Source organism: Spermophilus citellus, assembly GCF_964194105.1.
Source record: "Spermophilus citellus genome assembly, chromosome: 17".
Taxonomy (NCBI): Eukaryota; Metazoa; Chordata; class Mammalia; order Rodentia; family Sciuridae; genus Spermophilus; species Spermophilus citellus.
This window is the reverse complement of record NC_138199.1, coordinates 67,507,684-67,527,303: the sequence shown is the minus strand read 5'-3', so window position 1 is coordinate 67,527,303 and position 19,620 is coordinate 67,507,684. Positions and strand designations below refer to the sequence as shown.

At 36.5% G+C, this 19,620-nt stretch overlaps 1 protein-coding gene across 1 annotated transcript in view; it reads left to right on the top strand.

Annotated features, from left to right (window-relative positions):
- LOC308636448 (ATP-binding cassette sub-family A member 6-like) overlaps positions 1-15,197 on the top strand; it is a 57,184-nt gene extending 41,987 nt beyond the window's left edge. Inside the window, exons 25-38 of the mRNA XM_081271926.1 lie at positions 2,152-2,271; positions 3,609-3,686; positions 4,857-4,948; positions 5,828-5,954; positions 6,525-6,642; positions 7,698-7,789; positions 8,218-8,402; positions 8,934-9,009; positions 9,086-9,180; positions 11,009-11,128; positions 11,308-11,448; positions 12,545-12,624; positions 14,776-14,831; positions 14,958-15,197. Of these exons, the coding sequence (XP_081128052.1) occupies positions 2,152-2,271; positions 3,609-3,686; positions 4,857-4,948; positions 5,828-5,954; positions 6,525-6,642; positions 7,698-7,789; positions 8,218-8,402; positions 8,934-9,009; positions 9,086-9,180; positions 11,009-11,128; positions 11,308-11,448; positions 12,545-12,624; positions 14,776-14,831; positions 14,958-15,059 (1,482 nt within the window). The 3' untranslated portion in view covers positions 15,060-15,197. The remainder of the gene's footprint in view (positions 1-2,151; positions 2,272-3,608; positions 3,687-4,856; positions 4,949-5,827; positions 5,955-6,524; positions 6,643-7,697; positions 7,790-8,217; positions 8,403-8,933; positions 9,010-9,085; positions 9,181-11,008; positions 11,129-11,307; positions 11,449-12,544; positions 12,625-14,775; positions 14,832-14,957) is intronic.
- Positions 15,198-19,620: the final 4,423 nt, after the last annotated feature.

The following is a 19,620-nucleotide window of genomic DNA, read 5'->3' as shown; positions in this document are numbered from 1 at the left end:
CATCTCTGAACCCTATATTTCTCATTTATAAATAGAAGAATAACAGTTAGTACATTATAGAGTAATTGTAAGGATTAAAGTAAGTAATTCAGGCTTTCTTCATTCCTGGCATTTATGTAATATTCAGTGAACCTAGAGATTAGAATTTTTATTCAAATAGTACATTACTAGATCTAGCAGAGGCTTAATTTAATGCTTAATACATATTTGTTGGCTGATAAATTGATCCTCAAAACAGAAAAATAAAAAGTTACTTTTATCCCCTTCTCCCATTTACCAGTATTCTAAAAGAAAATGAGTCTATTGCTATGAAAATGCACAATCTCAGAAAAAGCACTTACTTGGAACTGGGGCGAAATGTATTAGGCAGGACAATGGCAAAGCTTTGTGATAGTTTGGTGAGAGGCAAAATAGTAAGATGGATTTTTAAAATAACTTCCCATGTAACTTTCAATTTATACAGGATTTACATATTACTGTTGTTACCTTAGCTTTAAAAAGCTCATTCCTCTTTTTATCCTGTTATCTTGGGTTGAATTGAATACTGGGTCAGGAAGTCTATTTGGTCATTTTAAATATCCTCTTAATCTTTTTTTTTAAGAGAGAGAGAGAGAGAGAGAGAGAGAGAGAGAGAGAGAGAGAGAGAGAAAGAATTTTTTAATATTTATTTTTTAGTTTTCGGCGGACACAACATCTTTGTTTTTATGTGGTGCTGAGGATCGAACCCAGGCCGCACGCATGCCAGGCGAGCGCGCTACCACTTGAGCCACATCCTCAGCCCTCCCCTTAATCTTCAATCTCTTCATCTATTAGAAATTTTCTTGTGAGACTATAGTTGGCAAATATTTTCCCCCACTCTATAAACATCTTCTTGCTTTGTTGATTGTTCCCTTTGTGATGCAGAAGTTTCTTCGTTTTTTTAAATGTTTTTAGGGTCATATAGAAAAGACACAGGATTAATATCCAGAATATATAAGGAACTCAAAATTTTCACAACAAAATAACAAGTAATCAAATAAAAAAATGGGCGAATGAACATACACTTCTCAAAAGCATACAAATAGACAACAAATATGCTAGAAAGAAAGAAAGAAAGAAAGAAAGAAAGAAAGAGAGAGAGAGAGAGAGAAAGAAAGAGATTCATCATCCATCAGGGGAATGCTAGTCAAAACTATTTCATAGGTGAATGAGGTGGTGCATGCCTATAATTCCAGCAGCTGGAGAGGTTCAGGCAGTAGGATATCAAGTTCAAAGCCAGCCTGAGCAATTTAGCAAGGCCCTAAGCAAACTGGTGAGACTTTGTCTCAAAATAAAAAAGGGATGAGGGAGGGTTCAGTGTTAAAATGCCCCGGGTTCAATTTTTGATACCAAAAAATAAAAAGCAATGAAATCTTTTTATTTGCAGCAAAATGGATAAACCTTGAGGACAGTGTGTTGAGTGAATAAGCCAGACACAGAAAAACAAATGGCATATGTTCTCTCTCATATGTAGAAGCTAAAAAAATAGTTGCTTTGAATGAAAGTTAGTGATTACTGGAGGTTGGGAAGGATGAGAAATGGAGGAAAAATAAAAGAAGTTTGGGTAACAGGGACCAAAACAGAATAACTTGTGGTATTCAACAACTCAGTAGGTTGACTAAAGTTCTCAACAATATTATGTATTTTATGAATATCTAGAAGAGAGGAGTTCAAAGGCTCCAAACATAAGGGATTATTCCCCTGATTAGGCAGTACGCGCCATATTCATGTGCTGAAATACCACTGGGGCTGTGGGTGTAGCTCAGTTGTAGAGCACATGTTTAACATGAGTGAGACTCTGGGTCCTGGGTTTAATCCCAGGACCAAAAAAAAAAAAAGGCAGGAAAAGAAAAACAAAGTTTATACTGAACTTAATATGTGCAATTAATACATGTTAACAAAAATAAAATTAAAAAATTTTCTGTTGGGAAGCTAAAATTCATGTATGTTCTCATTAACGAAAGCTTCTTTTCCCCTTCTCTCTCCGGAAGGAGGCATAGTGATAGCATGTAATTATGTTTGCATATGGAAAAATTATGACATATGTGATAAGAACATCTACATCTTAAATTATTTCTCAAGTGAATATGGGCGGAGTGTGTCTGATGTAATACCATTGGACTTCCCTTGTAGGTCTTGAACTTCATGCCTTACATCATTTTTATCAATGACTTCAAGCTAACTATGATCATTGTCTGCATGGTGTTACTTCCATCATCAACCTTGGAAGTATTTCTTTTCTTCCTGGAAAATGTAAGAAGTCTTACCATCTGTGCCCTTAATAATGAATATGTAGCCTTATGGAAGAGCTTCTTCAAGATCTACAAGGATAGAAAGTGAATTAGTTTGAATTGGAAGTGATAGCAAATGACCATGAGGTATTTCTTTGGGATGACTAAAATGTTCTAAACTTGAAGTATGATTCTCCACAGCTTTGTAAACTTAAAAAACATCCTGGAGTTGTGCACTTAAAATGGGTAAATATTATGGCATGAAAATTGATCCTCATAAAGCTATTAAATAAAGCTTCTCCTATGCACTTTGCAAAAATATATGCCCCATTAAATGCTATTGAAATCTAACATCAGATTCAAAAGAGCTCTCTGGGTCAATGGGTATTCATTATCCACTCTGAGGATAAATTCATGCACCATACCATCTAGGTATTCAAAAACAGGTATCAAACACTATTCTGCTAAGCATTAGGACACCTGATGAATAAGATCCCATAGTCCTTCCTTTCACAGAGTTTAGAGGAGACAAAGATCAACTTCCAGAAAGTGAACACAACAAACCTAAAGGTTACAAAGGAGAAGGGCAGAGGGCCAAGGGAGAACATGCAAAGTTCAGGCAATGTGCTCTGGAAAGTCAGAATTCTTCTGGGGACTCGATGTTCCCATACATTCCTAAAGGATAATTAAGAGTTAATGTGTCAGGGAGTGAGGCAGGGAATAAGCATGTTCTGCAGAGGGAAGCAAAGGCATCAGAACAAAAATACTTCTCCATCAACTGAGGGATGTCTAGAGTTCTTGACTGTATACTTAGCCCTTTGCTTAAAGCATTTTGCTTTTAAAATACAAGTAGAAACCAGCAAGGGGAAATCCATTAATCTAGATCTATCACATATTAGGAGGAATGAGTTATTCTCTGAATGAATTGACTGATGAAGAAAGAATAACATGATAGTGCTATTTATTATGATGGGAAATGGTCACCATGTGGGGAGAAGTAACCCTGTGAACAGGCTTCCAAGAGACACTTAAGACAGGTATCTCAACTCCCAGAAATTTTCACAGTGCCTACATCTCTCTCTGCCTTGCTTTCAATGGGCTTTTGGCAAATGTTTTGGTTTTAAACCAAGAGGTTTTTTTTAATTGGAAGAGTGGAGATTACCTGCTCATTGAGAAACAGCAAGACTTGAGTAGGAGATTCCCCTGTTTCTGTGCAGGGAATTTATCACCAATATACATAGAGGAATTGAGATAAATGAGAAGATAGTCAATCTGTGAAATTTCATATTATTTAAGTGAAAATTGTAAAGATGATGAACTTTCATTTATCCCCCATCCCTTTTTTTTTTGCCTTTTCAGAGAGCAGAGGAGTACTCTGAAGTATTTCAAGAATTCATATTTCACCTGAGTGCTGTTGATCTTCTAGTGTGCCTAATAGTAAGAGGACCTTATTAACTCACCACATATTCTTTTGAATGGCTGTCATTTACTATAACTATTTAATCTTGCTGGGATATGCCAGATCTGAAAGTATTTTAAATATAGTCTTAGATAAATCAATTACATTTGGATATGATCTTAAACCTTAGAATAACTTCTTATATGCATGACTAGAATGAATAAGATAAGAATTCAACATAAAATTAATTTTTGCTTCTACTGTTTACTGCCCCCATAAAATTTGAGAAAGATTGTAAAAAATACAGATACAGTATAAATTTAATCTTTTGAATTACAGATGAAAGGGGAAAAGTTGAATAGACTGAAAGGAAAAAATTATTACATTGGCAAATTTAGGTTGAGAAAAACTACTATCTTTAAATACTCTGTGTCAGTACTTTTCTAGGTGTAAATAAAAACATAGACATCCCTGTTCTCAGAGACCTTATATGTGGGTGAAGTATATAGGCGATAAGCTAATTAAATTATATGTACTGTGTTAGATAGGTGGCCAGGAAAGGCTTGGAGAAGAACATTCCAGGAGATGGCAGGAGTGACCTTTGTTTGTCCCAGGGTCATCTGGGAGGCCAGTGTGGTTTAGGCAGAGCAAGCGAGGGGCAGAGTCATAGGAGAGATAGTCACAGAGGCAGTGGAGTAAGTGTAGAGTTGGGAGAAGGGGCCACACAGAGCAGTCTGGGCCTCTCTAAGGACACCAACACTACTTTGAGTGATGGAGGAGTCTGAAGGGTCTTAGGCAATGCGGTACAATCAGACTTACGTATTGAAGAATAGCTCTGGTGACTGGTGAGAAGGGATGTGTAGGTGAAGAGGAGCTGAGAGAGACCAGGTGGGAACATGTTGTAATTATCCAGACGACAAATAATAATGACCCAGGAAGGAATAACACAGTAGGGGGGAGAAGTAGTTGACTTATGAATCATTTTGAAGATGAAGCAGGCAGAATTTACTGACAGACTGAATGTGGGTTGTGAGCAGAACAAAGGAGGCAGGTTCAGCTAAGACAGATTGTGACTGAATAACTAGGTTTGCCCACTGACTTATAAGAATTCACAACAATGTTACCTGACAAACATCACCAATTTCACATGAATGTTTAAGTTACATTTCTGAACCGATGTTAAATAAAACTCTTTTCTTGTCTCTTAGCCTTATGTCCAGGCTTTGCTATTGGTGTTTATTCTAAGATGCATGGAACTAAAGTGTGGACAGAAAGTAATGCGAAAAGATCCTGTTTTCAGGTTGGGAAATTTTAAATTTCATATTTGATATCATACTTTAGTGTTCCTAGATGGTGGCTATACTATCATCTTGTGATTATGGATGTATGTGTACAATCTAAGCAGTGTGATGTTTGGCATTATGATCAATGGATTTCTGATTTACTGCCAGGAATTCAGAGTCCTGGGAGAACTTGGCCTCTAAGCTGCTGAGGGAGACTTTAGTTTCTCAAAAATATGATGAGCATCCAAACACACCATTAGCCCATCCAAGAGTGTGCACTCTTGAACAGACTAGGTAGGATGAATTGATTTAGCAAAGTAGTTCATAGTATTTCACAAGTGGAGGGACTCTGGAAAGACTGAACAGTGAAAGATGTTGAGACAATGGGCCTGATGAAGATGGGCTCAGAGCAAGCAGAGGCATGAGAATGAGTTGCATTGTCAAGAGGAAGGGGCAGTATTTGTGATGAGTTTGAAAGGTCAAATCCACTTACTGGAAGAGAGGGATTCTGGCTAGTGGGACGGGAGTTCTCAGCAAAGCAGAAGAAACACTGGCAGTTATAATCACCACCAGTCTATTGAAAGAAAGGACACTTGGAAAATTACAGAGACACTGGCTTTTTTTTCTTTTGGTATCAGGGATTGAATTCAGGGGTGCTTAACCACTGAGTCACGTCTCCAGTGCTTTTTTATATTTTATTTAGAGACAGGGTCTTGCTGAGTTGCTTAAGTCCTTGTTGAGTTGCTGAGGTTGGCTTTGAATTCTCAATCCTCCTGCCTCAGCCTCCTGAACTGCTGGAATTACAGGCATGCACCACCACATCTGGCTGAAACAGTGACTTTTGATATGTCTTTGACAAGTGGAAAACCACATGTAACATTTCAATTTTTCCCCAGAATCTCCCCACAAATTCGAAATGTTCAACCTAATACAGAAACACATGTAGATGAAGATGAAGATGAGGATGTTCAAGCAGAAAGAATGAGAGCATCCAGTGCCCTGACCACTTCAAACATAAATGAGGTAGAAAAGCAAGAAATGAAGCATATGTTACTGGAAATACCCAAGAAGTATCCAACTTAGAGTTCCATATCTTGGTTTTCATTTTGAATGTTTGGAGTTTGGTGTGTTTTTAATCCTTAAATATGCAGACACTTCTTTGGAAGATAAAAGAACACAAAACATAATGATTTTATTCTTCTTTTGAGAAAATGAGTTTTGACAATTAGTGCTTGCATTTTAAAACTGAACAAATCTTCTTGAGTTGAATAATTAATGTGAGATTTGTTATAAAATACTAAGTGGAGATTAAGATTTTAAGGGTTAGTCTTTCATTCTGTGAGTTGGAGGTCATGATGTTTCCATGAGCTTGGCCACTCTGTTCTGGCAAGGTCATGAGCTGTGTTCCATGAAATTCATATTTTCTCAGTCTATTTAGAAATAGGACACTATTCATGCTAATGAATGCATATTACATTTGTAATAAACATTATGGATTACTCTTTCAAAATATGATCTTGTCTATGACATATAAGTCATGAAAGGTCCCAGCAGGGAGATCATAGCAACACATCATGCTGTTATCTTTTCTAGAATCCAGTTATAATTGCCAGCTGTCTACACAAAGAGTATGCAGGCCAGAGGAAAAGTTGCTTTTCAAAGAGGAAGAAGAAAATAGCAGCAAGAAATATCTCTTTCTGTGTAAAAAAAGGTTTGAAGTAACCACATTTTGAATTGACTGTTGTATTTGGAAATAGCCACTGAACATCTATTCTGTCAGCATTCTTGAATTTGCAAAGGCCTTCATTCACTCATTTATTGGACAGGCTTTTTAAGAGTACCAGGGGTCATTTTAGGTTCTGGAAATGGAATTATGAAGAAAGTAGGCAAATTTTCTCCCCCAGCAAGTTTTACATCCTAGAAGAGGATTCATAAATAAATATAACTTACAAAGAAAAGTATCAGGTATCGAGTAAGTTAATGTGGAAAACTGAAATATTTGAAATGACATGAATGATGTGGAGCAGTGTTTGAATAGGGTCAGGGAAGACATTTGGGGGCAGGGACATTAAAGTCAGATCTGGTGATAAGAAGGTGTGAGCCATGCAAACATTAAGAGATAAGTGCACCCAGGTAGAGGAAACTGCAAGAGCAGGGACTCATATCAACACAGGAGGAGAATTTGGGTCTCAGAGAGGCCAGTGGGTGCATCTGAGAATAGAAGAGATGAAATCAAACAATGGGTGGGGTGGGTGTGATAAGCTTTTTAAAACAATTAGAAATTCATATTTCATTCCAAGTTAGGGACTGTAATTGGAGGACTTTTAGCAGGCCCGTTTCATGGTTTAATTCATATTTTGAAAATAAACATGCTGACTACTATTTGTTCCTGAATTTATATCAGCATGGAAGAAAGGACACAGTAGCTTAGACATGGGTGATTGGATTTGGGATGAAGTGTCCCTGACTTCCCAGATGCAGGAATCACTTATATCTGTACTACTATAGAAAACAATTTGGGTACATTATTAATGGAAATACGAAGTCTCAGTGAATGAAGATAAATGTATTGACATCAACTTCATAAACTTTTTGCTAATATTTTATATAATCATAAGAATTAATGTTTTGGTAACATTGATTACATATATATTACAAATTATAAAATGACACTGTCAGCTGCATAGATGTGATTACATTGAAGAAACAGGTTTATGTAAACTGTGAATTCACTTCCACTATTAATAAACTGATTCTTTTTTGCAGGTGAAGTTTTGGGATTGCTAGGACCCAATGGTGCTGGTAAAAGTTCTTCTATTAGGATGATAGCTGGGATCACAAAGCCAACAGCAGGACAGGTACTGAGAAGCAAAGAAATGCCTTCCAATCCCAGCACAGAAATTTCATGATCAATATAGGTTATATCATTGTAAGTCTGTAGTTTTTTGTATTTTGGATATTTTAATTTTCCCTCTTTTATTACTTTTACCAGGCATTTAAAGGTTTATAAAAGAAGTTGGGATGTCCCCAGAAACAAAGTACCTTTTTTTCATCACAATATCTTGGAAACCCCTGAGGCTTATTATGGCTCCCAGCCCCCTACATGTCAGAATGTAATTTTATATTAATAGAGTACATGCTTTCTGTAATAAATATGAAGCAATCTCTAGGGTATTCCTTGGATGATCTGACAGTTTAGGCATTTTTTAGCCATGTGTCAGTTTTTTGATTACTTGTACCACTGGAGAAAAGGCTACATTTTTTAAAAACTGTTTTACCTTTGTAGGTGGAACTGAGAGTTGGGGAATGCAAGTCATTTCTGGGTCAGCAGGGAGATAGCATGGTCAAGTTCCTGGGGTACTGTCCTCAGGAGAATGTGCTGTGGCCCACCCTGACAATGAAGGAACACCTGGAGGTGTATGCCACCGTGAAAGGGCTGCAGAAAGAGGATGCTGCCATTGTCATTTCACGGTACAGAGAGGTCCTGCGATTCCTTTTTGCCAAGAGGCAGGGAAGCTGTATCATTGATGATGAACTCACTAATAAAGAGTGGAGAGTGGGAAGGCATTCACACCTTTTCAGAGCATTGGTGGTAGAACAGGGGTGAAGGACAAGACGTGGTTTCCTGCATCCCTGAAAGAGGGAATTTTAAAAAATGATTATATAAATTATTGCCAAGGAATAAGTTAATGAAATCATGAATAACCATTCATTTCAGTTTTTCTAATAAAAAACTGGAAACTGAATAAACATCCATTTTCAGTTTCTCATTCAGATTTCTAGAATTCTAGTTTTTCTTTAAAACTCTTTTTTTTTAGTTGAAAATTATTGTGTTCCAAAGTAAATAGTTTTTTTTTCTTTACCATGACTTAAAGTGTTGGGCATGACTTAGCATTTTAAGAATAGTATGGCCATATGTTCCTTCAGTTCTGTTAGAAATGTAGACTTGCATTTTCCAGAAATTCCTGATTGTCCTTATATGTTTATCCTGTTTTCTATCAGACTAGTGAATGCTTTCAACCTGTATGAGCAGCTAAATGTTCCAGCGCAGAAATTAGCATCAGGGACCACAAGAAAGGTACATGCGATATTTGATGTTCTTCTGAGGGCTTGCATGGCATGGAGCCAAACAGGGGTGTTTCTCTGCATTGCAGCTATGTTTTGTGCTGAGCATCCTGGGAAATTCGCCCATCTTGCTTCTGGATGAACCCTCTACAGGCATAGATCCAACAGGGCAGCAACAGATTTGGTGAGCATTATCGTAGGCCTCAGAGCCATAAGTATAAATGTTGTGTGAAGTAGTGCCTATAAACTGATCTTGGAAATCAATACTCAAATCTACTGGTGTCTGATTCAGTGGAGTCTGTGTCCTAATCTGCTGCTATAGTTTGGATCTTGAATATCCCCCAAAGGGCCCTGAAGGCTTGGTCCCCAACCTGTGATGCTATTGAGTGATATGACTTAGTGGAAGAAAGTTTCGTCATTAGGGGCATGCCTTTGGATGGGATACTGGGATGCTGGCCTCTCCTGTCTCTCTTCTTCCTTCCCGGCCACCATGAGGTTGTCATCTTTGCTCCATCCCATGCTCCCTGCCATGGTTCTCCACAGTGCCACAGGCTCCAAAGCAACAGATCCAACTGAATATGGACTGAAACTTCTGAAACTGTGAGCCAAAATAAACTTTCATCTTTTTAAAGTTATTCTCCTACCTATTTTATCACAAGAATGGAAAGATCATGTGTTAGTTATTCATCATCTATCATTATAATAAATACCTGAGAGAATTAACTTATGAAGAGAAGAGATTTATTTAGCTCATCTCTTTGGAGCCTGAGTGCATGATCACTTGGCCCCATTGCTTTGTGCCTGTGGCAAGGCAGCACGTCATGGTGGAAACGTATGACAGAGCAAAACTGCTCACCTCATAAGCCAGGGCAAAGAAAGCAAGAAAGCAAGAAGGGAGGTGAGGTTCCACAATCTCCTTAGGAAGACAAGCCCCAAAGGACACAAAGACTCCCACTAGGTGCCCCACCTCTTAAAGGTCCCACTTCCTCCCAATGGCACCACCCTAGGTTCAAGCCTAACCTATGGGCTTTTGGGGACATTCAAGATTCAAACCATAGCAAAGATAATTCATATTATTGAGCAAACATATATTTTGAAAATCTGCATCATATTTTTCTAGTATTTAGGCTTAGAAAAGATCCCAAATATTTTGTTGGAATCTTAGAGTTTGGGGCATTTTAATTTGGAATATATTAATTTTTGAGATGTTTACAATTATCTCCTTCTACTCTATTTTCCTAGAGACTGTTAATTTACTGACATCATTTCCTTTCTGTAGCCCCTTTTGAAGTACTTTTTAATTGTTGAAGGACTTTTATTTACTTATTTATATGTGGGGCTGAAAATCAAACCTAGTGCCTCACACACGTGAGGCAAGCACTGTACAGCTGAGCTGCAACTACAACCCCTCCTTTCTTCCCCTTTTAATTTATAAAATTGTTTATTCAACTTTTCAGTCTTTTTCTCTTCTTACTTTATTTTCTATGTGTTACTCTTTGGATTAATAAAATCTCCAGTATAGTTTCATATTTATTACAATCCAATATTTTTCCAACTTTAAAAAACTCCTTTGTTATGGAAATTTTATGCAAATATACAAAGAATAATTTACAAATCTGCTGTATCCATCACTGAGTTTCAATAGTTATCAATATCAGGCCAACTTTTCACATACACATTCATCTACTTCCTTTCCCTATCTTCCAGTTATTTTGAATGAAATATGAGGCAGCCTACCCTTTTATTTATAAATATTTCAGTTAGTATCTTCAAAAGATAAAGAGAATTTTTTTAAAAAAACCTTTACAACAATAAGATAAGCATATCTAAAAATATTAAAAACTTTCCCTTAGGTTATCAAAACATAGTATTCTGTTTTCCCTGGTATTTTTAAATTAGAATCTGCATAAGATTTAAAAATTATCTATAAAAGTTCTCCATTTTGTTCTCTGTCAGTCAGTGTTGTTTTGTATTTTTGTTTTAAATGCTGTTACTGTCTTGGCTCACTTCAGGCAGGCAATCCAGGCAGCTGTTAAGAGCACTGAGAAGAGTGTCCTCTTCACCACACACTACCTGGCCGAGGCTGAGGCTCTGTGTGACCGTGTGGCCATCATGGTGTCTGGAAGGCTGAGGTGGGTGTCACTCCAGAGCCTGCACTTGACACCTAACACAGAATCCCTGTGGAAAGGGCAGAACTGCAGTGAGCAGCTGGAGCCTTTCCTTTCCCTTTCCACTACCTTGGAAATTGAAGAATTGCATCCAAATGTTAGTGGTAGTGTTTTTTCCAACATGTTCTCCTTCTTACCCATAGATGCATTGGTTCCATCCAACACTTGAAAAGAAAATTTGGCAAAGATTACATTCTAGAACTCAAAGTGAAGGAGCCTTCTCAAGTACCTTTGGTCCACACCGAGATTCTGAATCTTTTCCCTCAGGCTGCACAACAGGAAAGGTGAAAAGGGTTCTGACTTTGGAGAAAGGTGTGGGCTTTACCCTCAGGCTTCTTTTTTGCTCTGGGAGAACTTCATTGTGATTTCACTTCAAATCATAGTTAGGGACCTCAGGAAAGGATTTGTTGACTCTTCCTTATTAGAAAAGGCTTGGGAGTTGTCCTGTACCCCTTCACAATATAAAAGAAACTGCAATCAAGATAAAGAATCTCCCTTTGATGGAATTTTCATGCTTTCATATGAAGAAAAGAAAGGAGTGTGTGTGTGTGTGTGTGTGTGCGCGAGTGAGATTGGGGGAGAACAAAAAGATTGAGTGGGAGCTGATTTTAAGACAAGTACATCAAAGAAACAGGATATAAAAATTGCTATTTTTATTTTAGCAAAGTGAAAATGTAATTGACTATCTAAGGTATGCTTCAGGGCATGTAACTCAGTCATGTTCTTAGAATTTTGGTGTCATAGATTAGATAAGAGGTTTTGATATACATGGGAAGACCATGGATGGTAAGATGGAAGGAGCAGGGACTGGTCTGTAGGAAGCCTGTCCTGTGGGTGTGGTCAACCTTTGGGCCATGTCGGAGCACCAACCTCTATTTAGGAAAGAGCTGAGAAGAGGGCATGAGATTGTGCAACCAGAAGTAGTACATGGAAACAAGATGTCCCAAATCAATTCTGACTGTTCCTTTGAGGCCAGTGAAGTCTTCAGGTCTTTTATGTCCCTTTCTCCCAGCTTCAATCTCTCTTTACAAGTTAGCTTTCTGGTGACAAGTCTGAACTTTCATTTGAGATTATTATCGATATAATTGAAACTCATCAAAGGGAAAAGTTTAGAATATTTCTTTGCAACAAGGTAACAGTTTGGGTAAACTCATCATAATATGTAACTATGCCAGATCATTACTAGAACAATCTACAAAAGCAAGGTACCAAAAATGATGAAATTTTTCCATTGATGAATGATAAATGATCATTTTTATTTTAAAAAGAAAATTGTTGTTTTAAAAAAGGAAATTAGTGATAATAGCAGTATTTATTTTGATGCTTGTCTTTCCCCTCAATGGAGATTCTGAGTTGAAGATGACATTTTCCTGTTCCCAGGTTTTCTTCCTTGTTGACCTTTAAGCTGCCCATAGCAGATGTTTATCCTCTATCTCAGGCCTTTTACAAATTAGAAAAAGGTAAGAATGACCATATTTAAACAAAAGTCTTGAAGGATCAATTCATACTTGGACAGTAATTTAGTTGGAGATGATTGGTTGTATGATATATTTTTTAAACAGACCCAGCAGGGCATGATTTTTAAGAATGGTAATTGTAGATGATGATAGGTGTGTTAGTCACTTTTTCATAGCTGTGACCAAAATACCTGACAATAACAATTTAGTGGAAGAAATTTTCAATTCTGAGGTCACCGTTTCAGAGGTTCAGTTCATGATGGGCCAATTCCATTACTCTGGGACTACAGTGAGGCAGAACATCATGGTGGAAGGGCTTGATGGAGGAGGGCTGTCAACTTGTGTCAGCCCAGAAGCAAATACGAAAAGCAAGGAGCCAGGGATAGATATAGTCTCCAATGGCACACCCCTAGTGACCTACTTCCTCTGGCCACACCCTACCTGACTACAATTACCACCCAGCAATCCATTCAAGTGAATAATCCATCAAATGAATTAATCCACTGTTTAGGTTATATCTTTTATAATCATTTCACCTTGAAATATTTCTGCATTTCCACATGAGTTTTTCAGGGGATCCCTCACAATCAAATCATACCAATAATTAATCCAGCTGTCTGGAAGGAGGTTAATCTCCAGTGCAGGAAGGGAAACTGCGTGAAAACACACAGCCATGCTTGACCATTCTTATAGGGCCTCCACAACATTACCCTCATAAAGCCCTTTGGTGTGGCTTGCTTTTCCTACTTATACACAGTCCTTCAAACCATGTGTCCTAATGAATGCTTCACCCCTCTTCTCCTTCCATATCTACCTCCTTCTCACTTTCCTCCCTCAGTTGATGTCCTTTTTTTTTTTATATTTCACTAATAAAAGGAAAGCAATAGAGAAACCTTCCATTTGTCCATCAACCACCTCATATCTGTGCTGGTGTTCTCAGCCTTCCTGTGGCTTTGAATGATAGCTCAGGCCATTCCCTGACTGAGCATAATTTCTCTTGCTACTTGCTATCATTTTTCTGCTTTCAAGTGGGTCATTCTCAGCAGCAGGCCAGTGTGGTGTAACTTCTCAGCACAACATAGTGGTGAAGAGTTCAGAATCCAGAGCCAGTCTTATTGGTTCCCATGCCACTGCTGTTGCTTACTACCCAAGAGACATTAGGTAAAAATTGCTTGATAACTGCCTGTCTAGATGGCTCATCTCGACAATGAGGAATAATATCAGTGCCCTCTTTGCCAGGTTGTTCAGAGTATTCAAGAAGTTAATTTCGAGTACCTAGAACTGTGCCTGGTTCATTGTGTTTGAGATAATAGAAATCTCTGCTGTGCTCCTTTCACTCCAGACAATGGACTTCCTGGCTCTTCCTAAATGCTGCCAGACATAGTGTTCCTGCCTCAGGACTTAGTATTATGGAATTCTTACTAAATATCCAAGCTGCTTCTCCACTGTTACTGGTTTCTGCTCAACGATCACCTTATTTCTGTGACCTTCCTGAACATCCTATTAAAAAAAGTGCCCAGCACACCCTATTTTATTTATCTGTTTTCTTTTTCTCTAGAGCCACTATAATAATTCACTCTGTTATATACTTAAGGGTTCATGGATTAATGCCCATATTATTCCCACTAAGATGCAAATACAAAGGCAGAGGGTTTTGCCTGTTTCTTTATTGTTCTGCTTCTGGCATCTGAGAGTGGCCCTCATGTAGGAGATTCTTAGGCTGTACTTGATAAACCATGAACATGTGAATATGAGAATCCAGTGACAGATGTCATTCAGAGTTTGTGGTGGAGAAGACTGGCAGAGACCTGGTGTGGCAGAACCTACTAAGGGGAGTACGAGATGGGTGTGAAACAAGAACAAAATATTCCTCATGTAGTAAGGATATGTCAGTGATGTAGTTCCTAAAGGAACATGTGTAGTTCCCCAAACACATATGCTAATATCACAACACATATTATCAGACAATATATGAAAAAACCCTAATATCAAGGTGAATTTAGTATGCATTTATATTAACTCTTTATGATGTTTATTATTTCATCCTTCTGCAAAAAAAATTTACATTAATAACTTGCAGATTTAGTTCATATGACTTGGAAAAAATCCTGGTAATAAATTGAGCATCTATACCTAGTCCTTTTTTCCCCCCAGTGAAACATAACTTCAACCTGGAGGAATATAGCTTCTCTCAGTGCACACTGGAAAAGGTGAGTCTACCATTTGACTTTCTATCATCTCTGTAAATTTTATTTGCAAGCAACATGAATTTTTTCTCTTTATTTGGAAGACAGCCTACAACCTGACTATTCCTTCTCCTTCTTTTCTTCTCTTAGGTATTCCTGGAATTTTTTAAGAAGCCAGAGCCTGAAAATGTTGATGAAGAAGTTGATACAACCATGAGATGGAAACTCCTTTCTTATTCAGATGAACCCTAAGTCCTCAAACCCAATGTGCTGATATGCTATTAACATTTATTTTATGTAATAATTAGCAGTGTGTATGATTTAAATATCTTTTGATATCAGGATCAGGTATATGTTGTATGTGTAGTCAATAAATGAATAAATTTAAAAGTTATTCCTTTTAAAAGTAATAGAAAGACTGTTAAGGACTAAAAGGACCAAAAGACCCTTGAATTAAAAAATGAACAAACATGCACATTGGAAAAGAAGCTCTAGTATACCTTTTGAAAACAAGAGGAATTTGTTCAGAATTTTAAAATTTTGAATACTAATCTTATGTTCTTACAATTACCCTCACTTCCTCATCAATAGTTTTAAATGTATTTGCTATTCTTGTAAGTTCATTTCTCCCTTTTTTTGCATATGTGCATATAGTATATCTATATACACACATCTTCTGTATGTCAGCTTCACATATTTTTATCCTTAAAGATAACTATATCCTTCTGTATATCACAAGAAAACTTTTTGAAATGTTGAAAATTTTTTTCTGCTTTATTTTTCTAGTGACATATCACATAATTTAATGATATTTTTATGCTCAATAACGAAAATTTATATAATGGAAAATAATATAGAAATTAAATATAATTGAATAAAAAATTGCCACAATTTCTCCATACAAAAATCCAACTATTTCCTTCCTTCCTTAGTGCACTTTTACACAGTTTTAACCGTACAGCATACATAATTTCCTAAAAAGTTATACACACTTACTTACATACCATTGCAATAATTTTAATTTACTTTCAAATTTATGGTAAGGTTGCAGGTTTTTATGTTTTCATTCAATTTTATGTTATTTGTATTCCTTGTTCATTTATATTGATTATCCAATCTTTTCCGTATCCATGTCATAAGATTTTTATATAATTAAATATTTTACCTGTATATTTTATACATGTAGGGTTAAAACCACTAATTTGAAAACTTGAGACTCTAAATGGTCCAAAATCCAAGACTTTTGAGCACCAATATGGTGATACTAGTGGGAAATTCCTACTGGCCTCAAATAACAGGTCATAGTCACAATTCTTAGACACACTAAAAGTCTTGTACAAAATTGCTTCCAGGCTATGTGCATGAGATTTATATAAAACATAAGTGAATTTTGTGCTTAGACTTGAGTCTCATCTCCAATATACTTTATATATTTGCAAATATTTTAAAAATCTGACACACACAAAAAAACCCCAAAATCTCAAACCCTCTGGTTCTCAGCATTTCTAATAAGGGATAATCAACCTGTACCATCATTACCTCTGAGGAGTTATATTTCCAAATCTATGATAAATGATGTATAGTTTGCTGTTTCTTCAGGAGCTGTTGGTACCTTATACATTCATATCAATTGGGTTTAGGAAGAAGCCAAAGAGATGGTAGTGTGGAAGAAGAGAAAGGTCTGAGTATTTCTTCCGTTCTCTCCCAACTTTGGTGCCAGATCTCTAGAACTAGAACCTTCTAGGCTTATAGCTTTATCTCTCCTCTGGTAACACCCTGACACTCTTGACATCCCATGACTTTTGACTTGAGGAATGTATGTGCACAGCCTCCAGCAGTTAATTAAAATCACCACTTAAACTGTCATCCCTAACAATTTATGACTCTAGTGGCTTCTGCTCAGGTAAGCTGATCTTGGGTGTGGTCCTTTGCATTCACTTGTCTCCATGATTTCAGGGTTATTATTGGCTCTTAAGTTGTAGTCTCTTTAGGTCCAAGAAACATCAATTTTCTGTTTTCTTAGATTTTTCTTATAAGGAAAGAAATGATGACTTCCAAGCTGTTTATATATCAGAGCTAAAGAAACTGGATTTTAAATCTTACGGCTTTTTAATTAAATTTAAATTTAGATCACCACCCGGGGCTAGTGTCTACTATATTAAATTAGTTATTTGAAGTTAACTAGAATCTCTGTCCTCACCTTAAACTATGTTTTGTAGGGTACTCAGCTCAAATCATGCCTCTCCCTGCTATAATTGTTTTGTTTTGTTTGGTACCAGGGATTGAACTCAGGGGCACTCAATCACTGAGCCACATCCCTGGCATTATTTTGTATTTTATTTAGAGTCTGAGTTGCTTAGCTCCTCTGTTACTGAGGCTAGCTTTAAACTTGTGATCCTCCTGTCTCAGCCTCCCAAGCTGCTGGGATTACAGGTGTGTGTCACTGTACTCGGCTGTAATTGCTTTTTTATATCATGGATCTTCACTATCTTCAACACCCACCCTGAGAAAAATTAGTCATTGTCATCATTATTTTATGCAGTAAGTATTTATTTAGTCTACAAATATATTGATTAGTCTCTAGCATCCAACTATTTCTTTCTGGGTTTGATTTCTTTTTTCTTGAAGGGTTTCTTATTAGTAGATCTTTCAGAGATATTCATTTAAAAAAGCTGTCTCATATTTTTATGGAAAGATATGTATCTCTTATCCCTATATAATGAATGATGCTTAATTATTTATAATAATAAATATATTTAATATAATCTAACTGGCATATTCATCATCCTTTTCAATACCACTCCAAAACTTACTGGGCTTAAAATAGCAATCTTCTTTTAACTTTGTTTTCTTTCTTTCTCTTTCTTTCTTTCTTTCTTTCTTTCTTTCTTTCTTTCTTTCTTTCTTTCTTTCTTTCTTTCTTTCTTTCTTTCTTTCTTTCTTTCTTTCTTTCTTTCTTTCTTTCTTTCTTTCTTTCTTTCTTTCTTTCTTTCTTTCTTTCTTTCTTTCTTTCTTTCTTTCTTTCTTTCTTTCTTTCTTTCTTTCTTTCTTTCTTTCTTTCTTTCTTTCTTTTGGTGGTACTAGGGATGGAACCCAGGGGTGCTTGTTCACTGAGCTACATCCTATCCCTTTTTATTTTATTTTATTTTTTTGAGACAGGGTTTCCCTAAGTTTCCCAGGTTGGCCTTGAATTTGTGGTCCTCTTGCCTTAGCCACCTGAGTAGCTGGGAATACAGGTGTGGACCATCACACTCAGTTAACTTTGTTTTCTTGATTTGTTTCTGGCATATGCACTATTTATTTTTTTCTTTGAATTCAATGTTTATTTTTGTTATATCTTAACATTTTATTCATATCTTTATGAAGAAAGCATTCATATCAGCATAATCTGAGAATTCATAGAAATTATTCTAAAATCACACTATATATTATTTAGGTATAATAAATTTAAGGTAGCTGGCACTATATCTTCTTCAGTTGTAAGTTTTACTCCAAGTATACTAGGAAACTTGCAAAAGGTACTCATCAGGTAGGTTCACAAGATTTATGATTTGTGTATTGTAAACAATCTTTTATTTTTATTTTTTAATGAAGTGAGGTGGTTTTTAAAAATTTGTTCTAATTATACATGACAGTGGAATGCATTTTGACACATCATATATAAATGGAGTGTAACTTCTCGTTCTTCTGGTTGTACATGATGTAGAGTTGCAAAGGTTATGTAATCATATATAGGGTAATAATGTCTGACTCATTCTGCTATCATTCCTACACCTATGCCCCCTCCCCTTCCTTAACTCCCTTCTGTCTAGTTCAAAATACCTCTATTTTTCCCCACCACCTTATTGTGAATTAGCATCCGCACATCAAAGAAAATTCGACCTCTGGTTCTTTGGGATTGGCTTATTTTGTTTAGCATGACATTCTCCAATTCCATCTATTTACCAGCAAATGCCAAAATTTCATTCTTCTTTAATGCTGAGTAATATTCCATTGTGTATATATTCCACAGTTTCTTTATCCATTTACCTGTTGAAGGGCACCTAGGTTGGTTTCATGGTTTAGCAATATGGAATCTCTATACTGCTTTCCATAGTGGTTGCACCAATTTGGAGTCCCACCAGCAATGTATGAATGTACCTTTTTCCCCACATCCTCGTCAACATTTATTGTTGCTTGTATTCTTGATGATTGCCATTCTGACTGCAGTGAGATGGAATCTCAGTATAAATAATCTTTTTAGATGATTGAATACATTTTAGTTTGCAGTTCCCATTGAAAGTTTAAAAAATGACCGAGTGACTGAGTTTCTTATGTTAATAGTCAAAAAATGATTTGTATGAAGAAAAAGAAAAGTCACAAAATTTAACACACATTAATTCAATCAAACATCTGAAAGACAAATATGTGTTAGAAAGGATTAAAGGCCAAAACTATTGTGGATCGAGGCCTGGATTTCCTGGTCTAGTAGAGGGAAGGATCTGAGATTTCCCAGGGTTTCCATTTAGGCTTTCTGCTCAGGGAATGGAATCACTTTACACATCAACTCTAGCAAAAGAGGAGAAGAAATTCATTGGCAGCAAAATTGAGTAAGGCAAGAGTAAAAGATTATCATACATAGACCTAATGACCTTTGTAAAATCAAACTTTGCAGATATTAATAAAAATATTAAATCATATTTGTGCACTGAGCAAATTACCATTGGTAAAAATAATGAAATAAATAGCAAACCTATTATGAAATTTAACAATGGATGTGTCAGTTTATATGCTGTTTTGCATTACCATTGGTGTTGATGTTGGTGAGTTGAAT